This window comes from Euphorbia lathyris, chromosome 10 (genome assembly GCF_963576675.1).
Source record: "Euphorbia lathyris chromosome 10, ddEupLath1.1, whole genome shotgun sequence".
In the NCBI taxonomy this organism is placed as follows: domain Eukaryota; kingdom Viridiplantae; phylum Streptophyta; class Magnoliopsida; order Malpighiales; family Euphorbiaceae; genus Euphorbia; species Euphorbia lathyris.
This window is the reverse complement of record NC_088919.1, coordinates 71,299,514-71,314,605: the sequence shown is the minus strand read 5'-3', so window position 1 is coordinate 71,314,605 and position 15,092 is coordinate 71,299,514. Positions and strand designations below refer to the sequence as shown.

Sequence of the window (15,092 nt, the reverse complement as noted above, 5' to 3'; positions counted from 1 at the left end):
AATTCTAGACAAACTCGGGTGCACATTAGAGAAATGTCTGGAATATATTGTAACCTTATTTGAGGATAATGCTCTTAATTGGTGGAAGTCTGTGAAGAGGTCATATCAGCCACGCCAAATTACCTGGGATGATTTCGCACGGAAGTTTGATGAAAAGTATAGACCATCATTATATAAGCATAAGAAGAGAATGGAGTTCCTTAATTTAACTCAAGATGATGATATGTCAGTTGCTGACTACGAGACACGTTTTGCTGCCTTGGTTAAGTATGCACCAGAGGAAATGGCAACTGAGGAGAACCGTTGTTTTCGATTTGAACAGGGGCTGCTACCCAAAATTAGAAAGGGTGTTGCTGTGAGAATCACTAACTTCCAAGAACTATAGCTGCACTAAGGATTGAAGATGCCGAAAATACTGCAAAAGAGAGAGCCAAGCAAAATAGGAAGCAAATTGATTCTAAAGAGGAGTCTATTCGATCGGCTAAAAGAGGTTCATTTCTTTCTAGAGGAGGTAGTTCTCAAAAGGTTGATTCTACCTTTAGAGGAGGAAATCTATCTAGTAAATTTAACGGAGGACCAATGAGCCACAGTAATGCTAGTGAACCTTCTGTGGGGACTGGAAGAGGGTTCAACCAAAATCAAGGAGGGTTTACTAATAGAGGAGCTGGTTCAACACAGAGTTGTGCCACTTGTGGAAGACGTCACATAGGACAATGTTGGGGGCCTATGAAAACACTAGGAACTTACTACATATGTGGCGATCGAGGACACTTCCAAAGGGATTGCCCAAGACAATTATCAAGCACTAATAGAAGTACACAAAACATGACCCAAAGTAACAGCAGTGTGGGTAACAGTGGCGGAGGTAGAAGCAGAAGCTTCAATAATGGTGGGCGATGGAACAGTTTAAATACTACTGGAGCACAGAATACCCATAATCAACCAAATGGCAGATTCTACCAGATGACTAAGGATGAGGCACCAGCAGCTAATGATGTCATATCGGGTACGATTTCTTTATTTGACGTTATGGCTTATGCTTTGATAGATCCAGGTTCAACACATTCATATATTGCACAAGTTTTTGCATCCCAAGTCCTAGGAGAGACTAGCTCTTTGGGATACGACTTAAAAGTTCATATACCTATAGGGAAAAGTGTGATAGTGAATAGTGTGAGAAGAGCGAGTCCAATCAAAATCGGGGACATTGAATTACATGCCGATCTGATCCTCATGGATTTGCAAGAGTTTGATGTTATACTGGGGATGGATTGGTTAGTTCAACATAAAACAGTAGTAAACTGCTGTACAAAAGAGGTAGCGATGGAGTCTTCAAGCAAGGAGAAGGTAATTTTTATAGGGGAACGTCGAGTTATATCGGCATGTGTCATCTCAGCAACGACAGCTAGACGGTTGATCTTAGAAGGATGTGAAGCATACCTAGCCCATATTATTGATATGAACGAGATCAGTCCTAGCTTGGAGGAGATTCCAGTAGTAAGAGAATTTCTAGAAGTGTTTCTTGATGACTTACCGGGCTTACCACCTCAACGTGAAGTGGGTTTCTCCATTGAAACGTTGCCCGGAGTTGCTCCAATTTCTATTCCACCTTATTGAATGGCCTCAGTAGAATTGCAAGAGTTAAAAAAGCCGATAGAGGAGTTGTTGGAAAAAGGATTCATCAGACCAAGTATTTCACCCTAGGGAGCACCAGTTTTGTTTGTGAAAAAGAACGATGGAAGTATGCGACTATGTATTGACTATAGACAACTTAACAAAGTGACCATTAAGAATAAGTATCCACTGCCAAGGATTGATGATTTGCTAGATCAATTAAAGGGAGCTGTTATCTTCTCAAAAATTGATTTGAGATCTGGGTATTGGCAATTACGAATAGTAGACGGGAGTATTCCAAAGACAGCGTTTCGCACCCGGTATGGCCATTATGAATTTCTAGCAATGCCATTTGGGTTAACAAGTGCACCAATCGCATTCATGAAATTGATGAATAAAACCTTTTAGGAATACCTTGATCAATTTGTGAGTAAGGAGGAGCATGAACAACATTTGAGAATTATTTTGCAAATTTTGAAAGAGATACAGTTATATGCCAAGCTTAGCAAATGTGAATTTTGGTCCTAGCAAGTGGTTTTCTTGGGACATATAGTATCTCGAGAAGGGGTGATGCCTGATCCTGCGAAGGTGAAGGCAATAATGGAATGGGATCCGCTTAAGAATGTGACTGAGGTGAGAAGTTTCTTAGGGTTAGCTGGATACTACAGGAGGTTTGTTGAAGGCTTTTCTGTGATAGCTGGTCCTTTAACTAAGTTGTTGAGAAAAGGAGTTCCCTACCAATGGAACGAACAATGTCAGAAGAGTTTCGAAGAGCTAAAAAAGAAGTTAACTTCAAAGCCTATTCTAGTGTTGCCTTTTGGTAAAGGAGGATTTGAAGTATATAGAGATGCCTCGAAGTTGGGACTAGGGTGCGTGTTAATGAAAAATGGAAGATTAATATCTTATGCTTCTCGTCAATTGAGGACCCATGAACTAAAATATCCCACATATGATTTAGAGTTGGCAGCTATAGTACATGCACTGAAAATCTGGAGGCATTATCTGTATGGGGAGACCTTCACGATCCTTACTGATCACAAAAGCCTCAAATATATCTTAACACAAAAGGAACTGAATATGAGACAGAGAAGATGGATGGAATTGCTAAAGGATTATGATTGCACCATAGACTACCATCCAGGAAAGGCAAATGTAGTGGCAGATGCTTTGAGCAGGAAGAGCTCAAGTACCTTGGCCAACTTGGACGGGCACAATTTGACACCATTAGTGGAGATGAGATCCATGAATGTGAAGTTAGAAGTTGATAAAATGGTCGGGTTGTTAGCAACCTTGCAGATTCGGCATGACTTGGGAGATAGGATCGGTGAAGCGCAAAAGCGAGATATTTTCTATGGGAAGATGTTAGAAAAGATAAGACAAGGTCAGAAGCCTAATTTCTCAATAGGGTCAGATGGAATTTTGGTGAATACAAATCGAGCTTATGTACCACCTGTAGACGGATTGCGAGAAGAAATTCTAAATGAGGCTCACAATGCACCATATGCGATGCACCCAGGAACTACAAAGATGTATCGTAATTTGAGACATTATTATTGGTGGGCTACGATGAAGAAAGATGTAGCAGAGTTTGTGGCAAAATGCTTAACTTGTCAATAAGTTAAAGCAGAACATCAAGCTCCAGCAGGAAAACTGAAACCGTTGATGATTCCGACTTGGAAATGGGAGCGAATTGCGATGGATTTTGTGGTAGGCTTACTTAGGACTTGGCATAAGCATGACTCAGTTTGGGTTATTGTGGATAGATTGACTAAGTCTGCTCATTTCTTACCAATAAAACAAACTGATTCATTGAATAAACTAGCAAGACTGTATGTGGATGAGATTAGGGGTGAGCAAAATAACCGGTAACCGATTACAAAACCGATAACCGAACCGAAGTTTTAGTTTGGTTCGGTTATTTTAACATTATGGTTCGGTTCGGTTTTAATTTTAGCTTAGTTTGGTAATCGGTTATCGGTTCGGTTATTGAAAAAATATATCGGTATAACCGATAACCGAACCGAACTTGGTATACAAATATAAAAAATATAATTTTATTTTTACATATATAAATAACTTATAAAATATAAAATCTAACCCCTAAAAAATATACTTTTATCTTCATATATATAAATTTTGGTTCATTAGTCTTTAATTTCATCAATTGTAACTTTTATACAAGTGAATTATTTGAAAACCAATTAAATAAAAATATACAAAAATTAAATATTATGAATTTTCGGTTATTCGGTCGGTAACCGAACCGAACCGAAACTTTTCGGTTAAATAAAATTCGGTTACCAATCTTGTTCGGTTCGGTTCGGTTATGAAAATAACACAAACTTCGGTTCGGTTAACCGAAAGTTCGGTTCGGTTACTAATCGAACCGAACCGATGCTCACCCCTAGATGAGATTGTAAGGTTACACGGAGTTCCTGTGTCCATTGTGTCTGATCGAGATCCACGATTTACTTCTAGATTTTGGTCAAGTCTACAGGCAGCTTTGGGTACAAGATTCAATTTGAGTACAGCTTTTCACCCGCAGATGGATGGACAATCTGAGCGTACTATTCAGACATTAGAAAATATGATGAGAGCTTGTGTTTTGAACTTTGAGGGAGGATGGGATAGATATTTTCCACTAATGGAGTTTGCTTACAACAACAGTTTCCACTTTAGTATTGGGATGTCACCATTTGAAGCCTTGTACGGTAGAAGGTGTAGAGATCCAGTTTGTTGGGATGTTGAGGGTGCAAAACTGCTTGAAGGTCCTGAATTAGTTCAAGAGACAATTGAGAAGATAGAAGTAGTAAAAAGGTGTTTGAAAATGGCACAAGATAGACAAAAGAGTTACGCAGATCAGCATCGACGTGATATGGAGTATGAGGTAGGAGATAAGGTGTTCTTAAAAGTATCTCCATGGAAAGGCATTATTCGATTCGGGAGAAAAGGGAAGTTGAGTCCGAGGTACATTGGACCATATGAAATTACTCAATGAGTCAGACCACTTGCTTATCGTTTATGTTTGCCAGTAGAGTTATCACAGATTCATGATGTGTTCCATGTATCTATGTTGAGAAGATACCGATCTGACCCGAGACACGTTATATGTGAACCTGATATTGAGGTAGCAGGAGATCTAACATACAAAGAAGAACCAATCGAGATATTAGAAAGACAAATAAGGAAGTTGAGGAGACGAGAGATACCAATGGTCCGTGTACTATGGAGTCATCATCGTTCTCTACGAGAAGCTACGTGGGAGGTAGAGGATGATATGCGATGAGAATATCCACACATGTTTGACGTTACCGGTATGTGCTAAATTTCGAGGACGAAATTTTTTTTTGGGAGGGGATAATTGTAACATCCTTAATAAATAAATAAATAAATAAAAGTGAAGTGGGGTTAGGATGTTGAAAATAATAAAAATAATAGATAGAAAGTTGAATGATAGTAAAAAACGTAGAAAAATGGGATGCAGAATGGGAGGCTGGTTGGAGGCTTGTCTGCTAATAAAAAATATATATATTTAATAAAAAATATAATAATAATAATAACAAATATATATATATATATATATATATATATATATATATATATATAGATGACAGAGCAGTGAAATTATTTAGTTGATTGAAGAAGTAGACTCTAGAAAGAGGAAGACTCTTTTAGAGAGCAAATTTGTGGTGGATAGCAACATACTGTCTAAAAGATAAGGAGGTCTCACGTTCAATCTATCTCTATTGATTTTCTGCATCTATTTCCTTCTTCTTTTTATCATTTTGTTGAATTAAAATTTCATTATTTCACTATAAATTTTATTGGTCTTCAAGAGTTAGTGCTTTAACTTTTATAGTAACTCATTGGTTTTTTACATCAATTTTGTTTGTGAAAGGAATAATTAATATTATATTAAAATCACTTGCTTCAAGAATTTGTAGTATCCCAATTAGAAAATTTGTTTTTTTTTTTGTACAGATCCATTGAGAATTTAAGTCATTGAAAAGCATTAAATTTAACCAACTTTACTTTCGAATAATTAGTTTTGATAATCATAGTGATATGCAAGAATTAATGTTCAACTATCATTAAATATATATATATATATATATATAATTACAATAAAAATTAATTACTTTTATTCAGTTAACATATATTAAGTGAAAAAATTTAACTGTCGACATATGGAACATAATATATATATATATATATATATATATATATATATATTGGTATTATAATACTTCATTTAACTCAAATTCTTATTTACAAAACAAATTTCATGTATATTTAACCTATATTCATATATATGTCATGGTTATATATTAAATAAATAAAATACTAGTCAATAATTTATTTAAGAGCTAAAGTGCTACATAAATAATATAATTTAATTGATGAGTTAATAAATGTAGTGATTATTATTTTCTAGGCGATAGCTAAAGAGTAGACGATTGACGATTGGAGCTTAGTGTTTTGTTGGAATTACTTAAAGTTCCAAGTAAGTGATATATGACATATATTTGTTTGATTGTTGGCATGCTTACTGTGATATATAATTGTTTGGTTTAAATTGATTATAAAGTGGATGATTATAACATATGACTAAGTGATTGGATTTAAATGTAAATATGAATATGTAAAATGATGATGATATGAATTATGGTGAGTTATAGTTCATTGAGAAATGTTGCTACGTGTATGCGTTGAAGAAATAAAAATGGTAAATAAAAAGTGTCTGCTTTAGGTAGGTTATACTCAGTGGTTAATCTATGTGATTGATCTGACATGTGTGAAGGGATGGTGATTTATGTGATGTGATATTGTGGGTTGGAGGTAGTTGATAACCATTGAGTATATCTTTCATTAGCAGACAAGGCCCAATTAATAAAATAAATAAATATATATGTAGTTAGGATTATTTTTAATATGATTTTGTAAGTTATTGTATTGTTGAATATGTTTATATATGTATATATATATATATATATATATGCTTTATATTTAATCGCTATATGTAAATCCTTTTATGTGGCAAATATATGACAATTATCACTTATTGAGTAGGCAGCTCACCCATTGCCACCATTTTTCAGGAGATAACGTTTAGTGGTTCAGTTCTATCCCCCAGCGTTTCAGTTATCTCGTTATTATTAGGTGGGCCAGCATGTTGCAGCTTGTTTAAGGTTGAAGCATGTATTAGGATTAAAATAAATGTCTATCTAGTTTAAGTAAAACTTTAAATTGAAATTTTATCTTGTTGGATAAAAACTAGGGGCTACAGTATTATAATTTCAAGATGCATTTTGGTCGTAATTTGAAAATTTGTTTTGCCTAATTTAAATGTAAAATAGTTTAGCATTTTTATAAGAAAAACACATTTAGATCATAATTTTTACATTTTTATAAAAAAACCTTTCATTTCGGTCAATCTCTCATCTGAATCCAAAACTATCTTGATGACTCCCCGACACTAAATCTGAATAGCAGCATCAGAATCCCTACTAGGGAAAGGCAAACTCGTCAAACCTGGGAGGAGCCTTATACGGTGGTAATAGGTAAAAATGACCTGTCATGTGTCTCCTCATTTGTTTTTATTTCTTTCATGTTGTTCTTCATGTCCATATTAAGCTTTTTTTCTATGAAAGGGTTGAATCTCAAGCACGATAGGAAAGATGATGGAGATAAAAATCAGACCTTGAATCTCAATCTCTTTCTCTTTTCAATTTAGAACTTTAGAATTGAAAATAAATAAACTGTAACTTTTTCTCCATTTTTTTCTATACCGCATTCTTCAGTCTACTACTCCATTAGTGAAAAGCAACGTCTGCCCCTCCTATCCCTGAGAATACAAGAGGAATATTAGGGGTACATGACACCCATAGACTGTATTGGTAAACTTTTAAACTATAAAAACGTCTTTGCAAATGCATAGATCTTACCGGGAATAAGCTACCAAGCCAATTATATCTATCCATTCTACTAATCGCACCTCCCCTTGTGCGGTTCCTAGGAAAAACTAATAAGCATTTTTATCTCATCTGGCTCAAGTAGTGCACCTTTGTTCCTCCCAACCTATACCAAATTGTATTTCTTGCACTGATCAAGAACAAACTTATTGACACCCAAAGGACGTTCTCCTTCGTAAGCCCCAACAACTTGATGAATCTTATCCTACAATTCCGTCCTCCTGTAACTATTTTCAGGCACTCGTACTGTCCCATGAAAGCCACCATTTATAGTGAGTGGAGGCATTGGAACAATGGGAAACCTGTTATGAATTGGAAGATTATGAATCTATGGCAAAGGCAATTGATGCTTTAGAAGAAAAGAAAAAAGTATTTTTTTTGTTAATTTGAAGGCTATTTTATTAAGGTTATGTTTTAGAAATAATGTATATCCGTGCAACATAGCCTGTGATTTTTTTGTTGAATTTGACAACCAAGGATCAAACACTCTAAGCAGAAGAAGAAACTGAAGCTAGTATATGGAGAAGATGAGATGGCACTAAGGGATATTTTCACAATCTTCCAATTCATAACATGTATCCTCTTGTTCAAATGTATCGACTGGCCATAAATGGCGGAGAAGATATCGTTGCGCTTATGAAGGAGAACCTCCTTTGAGTGTTGGTATGGGTTGGGAGGAACAAAGTTGCACTACGTGACCCAGATGAGTTAGAAAATGTTTTTTGGTTTTCTTGAGAACAAGGGGAGGTGAGATTAGTCGAACTGATAAATATATAAATCACTTGGTAACTCATTCTCGATAAGATTTATGCATTTGCAAAGATATTTTTTATAGTTTAAAAGTTTACAAATACGGTTTATGGTATTTCTCTTGTTCTCCAACCATGTGGCTTGAATCATTTTCAAATATAAACAACGTGATTTAAAAGTTTGCAAACTCTTACAGTTTGGTTCATTCCGTTAGGAAATACAGTCCAAAAACTGAGTTCTTACATGATTTACAATTCTCCTAAATAAATTTATTTTCTGAATATGAGAATTGAATGGTGTCAAACTTAGATAATGGATTTACTGTATAGAGTAGCATAGTCTAACATTCCCAGGCCATAAAGGATGAACACAGCTTAAGTAAAAACTAATGAACCCAGATTGAGCAGCGACTTGCTGTTAGATAGACTCAAAAGCTTTTCAAAATTTTGAATTTAGCCAAAACCACAAAAAGAGAGAGAAATTGACATATCGTTTAGCTTCAATTGAAGCCGCGATGAAATCAGGCGGGTCCTTACCATACAAAAAATACAAGGGAAGAACTATTAATGAAATGGGAAAAAAATATGTAGAATGAAAAAAAGTACATGAGTATGGTTCTCACATATGGTGAACAGAGATTCAATCTTATTGAAGAATTGAATCATACATTTTATTATATCAGCATTCTTACATGTGAAAAATGAAAATACAAAGCCTTTTAAATAGACCTTATTAACTGACACATTAATCCATAAAACACCATACATTTTAATTTTAAATTTTATAGCACATATTGGACTATTTCAAACCACACTTTTCAACTAAAGTTTTCATTCACATGCATATATGGTCAACATTTGACTCCAAATTGGTTTCTAATTCAAATACATAAAATTATGTATTTTATTTCAACATGCCCCTTAATCTTAATTTCGCTGACTCCTAATTGACCTCCCAATAATTTTATCCAAAATTATTAATATTTTAGAATATATTTTATTTTATACTATCTAAGCAACAAGTTCAGACCTTTTCTATTTTGTTTTTTGCATTATTCATTCACATTGGCATTCACTATTATTAATTAACTGCAAATACAAGTTCATCTAGAAACAATTGATATAAAATGTAATGGCACGCAAATTGTCAAAATTTTTAGTTTGCAAAGCAACAAAATATTGAATCCAACAATTACTTAAACATATACTAAAAAGACTTTGCAGAAGCTATCAATGAATCTGTGTATTTGCACAAATTAATTACACCCACACAAGACTTTCAATACAAAAAACAGGAAAACAAAATGACAACCACAAATTAGGATTGTTTATTTTAATGTTTCCAAAACTTTTCTCTTCAATGTTGTATGAGACCAATTTGTTTATACCATAACTAAGAAGAATCTTATTCGTGCTTTTTGAATATCCCAAGACTTTGACTTTTCCAGAATAATGTGGGGAAGCATATATGGGTTCTTTAACATAGCACAATCGTTCCCAAGTAAACTGGTCAAATTCATCCTTCTTTCTGATGTATAAATCAGAGTGACGACCAAAGGAAAAGCTGAAGCAAAGACACCCTTCTAAAACATGCAAATCAGTCAAAACTGGTATACTAGGGTAAAAAGGCTGAGGCAATAACGAGAACATCTCCTTTTTCACATCAAATGCCAAAATATCACGGTCACCCGAGCCTAACCAGTGTAGACTACCATCTGCAAAGTATCCAAATCCAGAGTATAATCCTACACAATTTGGACAATCTTTAATCCTTGTCCACATTTTCAATCTCATCCTATAAATCCAAACTTGGGTTTTAATCAGTGTAGATAACATAAGCACAACTTTATAATCATTAATAGAGTTATCATAACCCAAACCCAATCCAAATATTTTGTAATTTCTTACAGCTTCCGAAGGGCAATCCGGGAGATTCATATACTTCCGAGTGGATGGATTCCATAAAGCAATCTTGCAACAACTTCCATATATAAGAAGCAAACCATTGCAGTTGCCATATATGTTTTTCCATATATCTAAGCTTGGTTTTTCGAGTAGAATCTCTTGTTCCTCACCATCATTCATATCAATTATATGAAATCGTCTTAACTCATTCTTCAATGATGTATGCTGTAAAATTACCTTGCGACGACTGATGTTTTCAGAAGATCTCATGAGATAGTAATTTGCGAAATTAGGGCTATCTATGATTGCGCATAAAGATTTAGAAACGCGTCTGAATCGTAGAACTGACTTAAGAGGCAAACATATAAAAATTTCAGTGATCAAATCTCCAGGAAAATGTCCCATAACTGCTGACTTGAAATTTACTAGTAATTGGCAGAGACACACCTATTATATATAAAACATAAAAACAAAGCGAATATTCACAAACAGACATGACTATTCAGGAACGGACATGATTATTCATGAAGGAAATTGGCTGTTGGTATTTAAATTAATTACATTGATCACAATTATTTTTAAGGAAGGGCTTGTTTGTTTTATCTGCTGTTGCTGTTTGCTGTTTGTTGTTACGGTTTGCTGTTTGCTGTTTGATTATTAGTGTTTGGTAAAACTATGATTGCGTGTTGCTGTTAGTATGTAAAATGACTAATATGGACATGATTTAAATAAATATATAAATTAATTCTAAAAATAATAAAAATAACCTAAATAACTAAATTACAATTACAAAAATAATTATTTATATATAACTTCATTTTTCCATAAAAAAACTATATACTAAAAATTAAATTGCTATAAAATTGTCTGTAATATTTCTTCATTTTAAAGATCAATTTTTATCTCTAAATAGGATGGAAGCAATCTCATCTTTCAAAGCATTCATTTGAGTTGCTCCAGTTTCCTCGTGATTTTCATTTGTATCAACATCATTTGAACTACTCAATGAGTCGTACGGCACAAAATCAGGATCTGCATCTAAACGGTTAAAACCTGGATCTGCTAATGTGTTTCTTCGAATATAATTATGTAGTGCCATTGAAGCAATCACGATATCCCTTTTACGGTCTCTTTTCCCTTTAGATCTTTCCACAGTTTCCAATGAAGTTTCATCGAATCTCATTTATGTCTCATCTGATCTTTAGTAAATATGTGACCCGCAATTTTCATTTCATTTTCTACCCATGGCCATCCTTTCAGACCCCATCCCCCTCCACTTCTTTTACCAAGATTGGTGCCCCGAACACAAATATCAAGAAACGCATTAAATTCTACATCATTCCATTTTTTTCTTGGAACACTTTTTTTTTCTTGTGTTACCACCTATTAATAATAAAATAGATATGTATGCAATCATCTATAGATTAATTTTTTTAATTGGAACTAGGTGAGTGGTTGTCAGGGCAGAGAATCCCAACTAGGTTGGCACCCCTGCAGCACTGAAACCGAACCTGCTTTATTAAAATTGAAAAAAGAAAACATACAAAGAGAGAGCAAGCAATTAAACAAACCGATAGACAACACCGTCGTTTAAGTTCTCACTAATAAATTCTAAGCAGACTGATGGGGCAAAGTCCCACCAATTCTCTTTTTGAGTAATTCTACCTAAATTAGCCAAACAATCTGCGACTTTGTTACCTTCGCGGAAAATGTGAGATACAACTAAAACCATTTGATTTAAGTTTTCCAAACAATCTTTCCAGTAATCTCCACTGCAAGAAAAAAGGGTTTTAGTGACCAAAATTTAATATAGGTATAGTTTCCGCTCATTAAAAATATGTTCTCAATACATTTAATGTGCGGATATCATATTAATGAGCAAAGTATATAATTTGACTCAATTTTCCTAAAATTCCACTCATTATTTCATAACAATCAAAAAACCACCTTTTAATTATAAAAAACCCCACTCATTAATAACCTTAATCTTTAATTTACCGCCAATGTGACCTAAAATTCATTCCAAATATTTCATTCCCCCCTAAGGGAGTGTTTGGTTAGGTAAATTTAGATTATGGAATGGAAATGATAGTAAATTATTCCCTTTGTTAATGATTGGTTAACCAAATATAGCTTGGGAATTAGAATCTCATTCCCCAACTTTGACAATTATTCATTCCCTCCACTTTTCACTTCAATCAAATTTCATTCTCATTCCTAATGATTTATATATATAAAAAAAAAATAATAATATAACATATCCACGTTTTACCCAACATATACCCACCACTATTTTACCAACCCACGTACCCAACATATCCACCTTATAATTTATATATATCCACCTTATAATTTATATAATATATAGATATATTATGTGCAAATGTATTTTCCTGTACTAGTTTATAATACAACTTTTTTGTACAGTAAAAAAAGTTATCATCAATAAATCATTAATTTGCTTTTCTAGATGATATAAATTTTTGTATATTTTTTAATTTAATTGAAATTATAATTATTATTATTTACTAAATTATTTTTAATAAATTTTGTACTCATTTTTATTACGATCATTAACGAACCAAACAGCTTCAAAGAGAATCGCATTCCCATTCCAGATTGAACCAAACATATTGAATAAATAGTCATTCCCATTCTTATTCCGCCACATTCCGTTTCCGTTTCCCTTTCTGATTCCGAAGTTTAAACCAAATCGCACCCTAAAATCAGACACAAAGTTCACGCTTTCAGCCAAAAAAGCTCTCCTTCCTGTTCGACCTAGGTCTGCTCCCATCTTCTCACTCTCATCTTCTGAAATTGGGACTCAACGAGCCTCTCTATTCCTTCTTCAGCAGATTTTTGGGTTTTCCTCATTCTGTTCGGTATCTCTTCTCATCTCTTGTTAATTTCTTTATTTTTTCATGTTATCTTCATGTTCTTGTGTTTTCCTTTATGTGTTTAGATTCAATGTCTTTATGTGTTTTCCTTTTTCCTTTATGGGTTTAGATTCAATGTCTTAAGAAGTGGAGTTGGAAACTCAAAACCCATCAAAAACCCCAACCTCTCTCTCTTCCCGCACATGGCTTCACTATCAGTGGATATAGCAAGAGCCACCTCCTTCATTTCCTTCTCTTCTCGCCAACAAACCCCTCTTTCCACTAGTGGCACCTCACTCCTTCCTCTTTTCTTCAAACCTCAACCCACCTTATCCATTCAAGCTACCCGCTCCTTTCATTCTACAAACCTCGCTCTCGGTTTCTCCAAACCATCTTTCAAAAACCCCTGTAGATTTTCTTTTGACGCCGCATCCGAGGATTGTGATGTCACCACCAAGATTCCTCCCGATGATCGAATTCCTGCTACCATTATTACCGGCTTTTTGGGTTCTGGAAAGGTATTGTAATCTTTCTATTTTAGTTGTTACCTTTTCCCTTTGTATTAATTCGTACTAAAATTAAGAAGATATGCTACTTCAAATGTAATTGCTGACTTATTAAGCTTTCTAAATGGTCAATGCAAATGCTAGTTAAAAATTTCCATTTTCTTGAATTTCTTCTCAACTGGACTTAATTGGGCTGACATTTTTCCTTGCGTTGATGAACAGACAACATTACTTAACCATATATTGACTGCAGACCATGGGAAGCGCATAGCAGTGATTGAGAATGAGGTATTAGTTTGCATTGTTTTTGGCTGTTCGCTTATTAGTTAAACCACCATTTTTGCTATAATCATGGGAGTCTCTATGTATATTGTTGTATCATTATGACCATGGTACATAATCTCAAACTTTTGTAAGTTTATTATTATAGTCCTGCTTGTGAGAGTACGTTTATAGTGTGCAGATGTATAATTTCCTCTCCTAATGTTGAATTGCAGTACGGTGAAGTTGACATTGATGGTTCTCTAGTTGCTGCAAAAACTATTGGAGCTGAAGACATTATTATGTTGAACAATGGTTGTTTGTGCTGTACAGTGAGGGGTGATCTTGTGAGAATGATAGCTGAACTAGTGGCTAAAAACAGAGGAAATTTTGATCATATTGTAATTGAAACTACAGGTTAGATATTACTGTATTAGTCAAAATGTACTGTTCTGAAATCGCTATACAGTAGTGACTTGTTATCTAAATGCTTTCTTGTTGTGTGTACATCAAATGATGTACTTGTTACACATTTACTAAAATATGCCATACTGAAACCTTACAGGTCTTGCTAATCCAGCACCAATAATTCAGATTTTTTATGCTGAGGATGCGGTTTGTAATGATGTCAAGTTGGACGGTGTTGTAACTTTGGTTGATGCTAAACATGCTGCTTTTCATCTGGATGAGGTCAAACTGAAGGAGTAGTTAATGGAGTCTTAAGTCTTAAGTATTTTTATCCTCAAATTACCTTGGTCTTATGTTCTATATGTATTATAGTCAACACATAAATTGGTAAGCACATGTAAGCAAATTTAAATGCCAAATAATTTGTTCCTTCTCAATGCAGAGACTTGATATATTGGGAGCATTAGAGGATGTTGTTGGGGGAATTCAATGATTTGAGTATGACAACTACTAACATCCATCATGGTCAGCGTTATTTCAATGAGTAAGCTGCTGTGAACTGCTTTTTCCAGGGTACACTGAGATGAAAATCAAATATTTTGGGGAAGGGGAATAATATTTGTTACTTTACTCTAAATAGGGTTATAATAGAATGTAATCAATGTAATGTAGAGTGTTCAATCTTTCTTTATTAGGCCAAATAAAATAGAAAATGGAAATGACGAATACATGTAGAGTTGCATATCATTTTAATAATGTTTGGGATTATCTTAGGTATTTTTTACTGCCAATTTTGTTAAT

General features: G+C 34.2%; 1 protein-coding gene across 2 annotated transcripts; it reads left to right on the top strand.

Moving 5' to 3' along the window:
* The first annotated feature begins 12,879 nt into the window (after positions 1–12,879).
* LOC136209580 (uncharacterized) lies at positions 12,880–15,048 on the top strand. 2 transcript variants are annotated; one of them, XM_066001091.1, is made up of 6 exons: positions 12,880–13,122; positions 13,247–13,634; positions 13,845–13,910; positions 14,120–14,300; positions 14,449–14,573; positions 14,734–15,048. In XM_066001091.1, the coding sequence occupies exons 2-6, from the start codon at positions 13,320–13,322 to the stop codon at positions 14,782–14,784; spliced, it is 738 nt and encodes a 245-aa protein (XP_065857163.1). In that variant the 5' UTR covers positions 12,880–13,122; positions 13,247–13,319; the 3' UTR covers positions 14,785–15,048. The 2 variants fall into 2 exon arrangements, with proteins under 2 accessions (XP_065857163.1, XP_065857164.1); XM_066001092.1 differs by having other exon boundaries at positions 12,881–13,122; positions 14,449–14,613.
* The last annotated feature ends 44 nt before the right edge of the window (positions 15,049–15,092 follow it).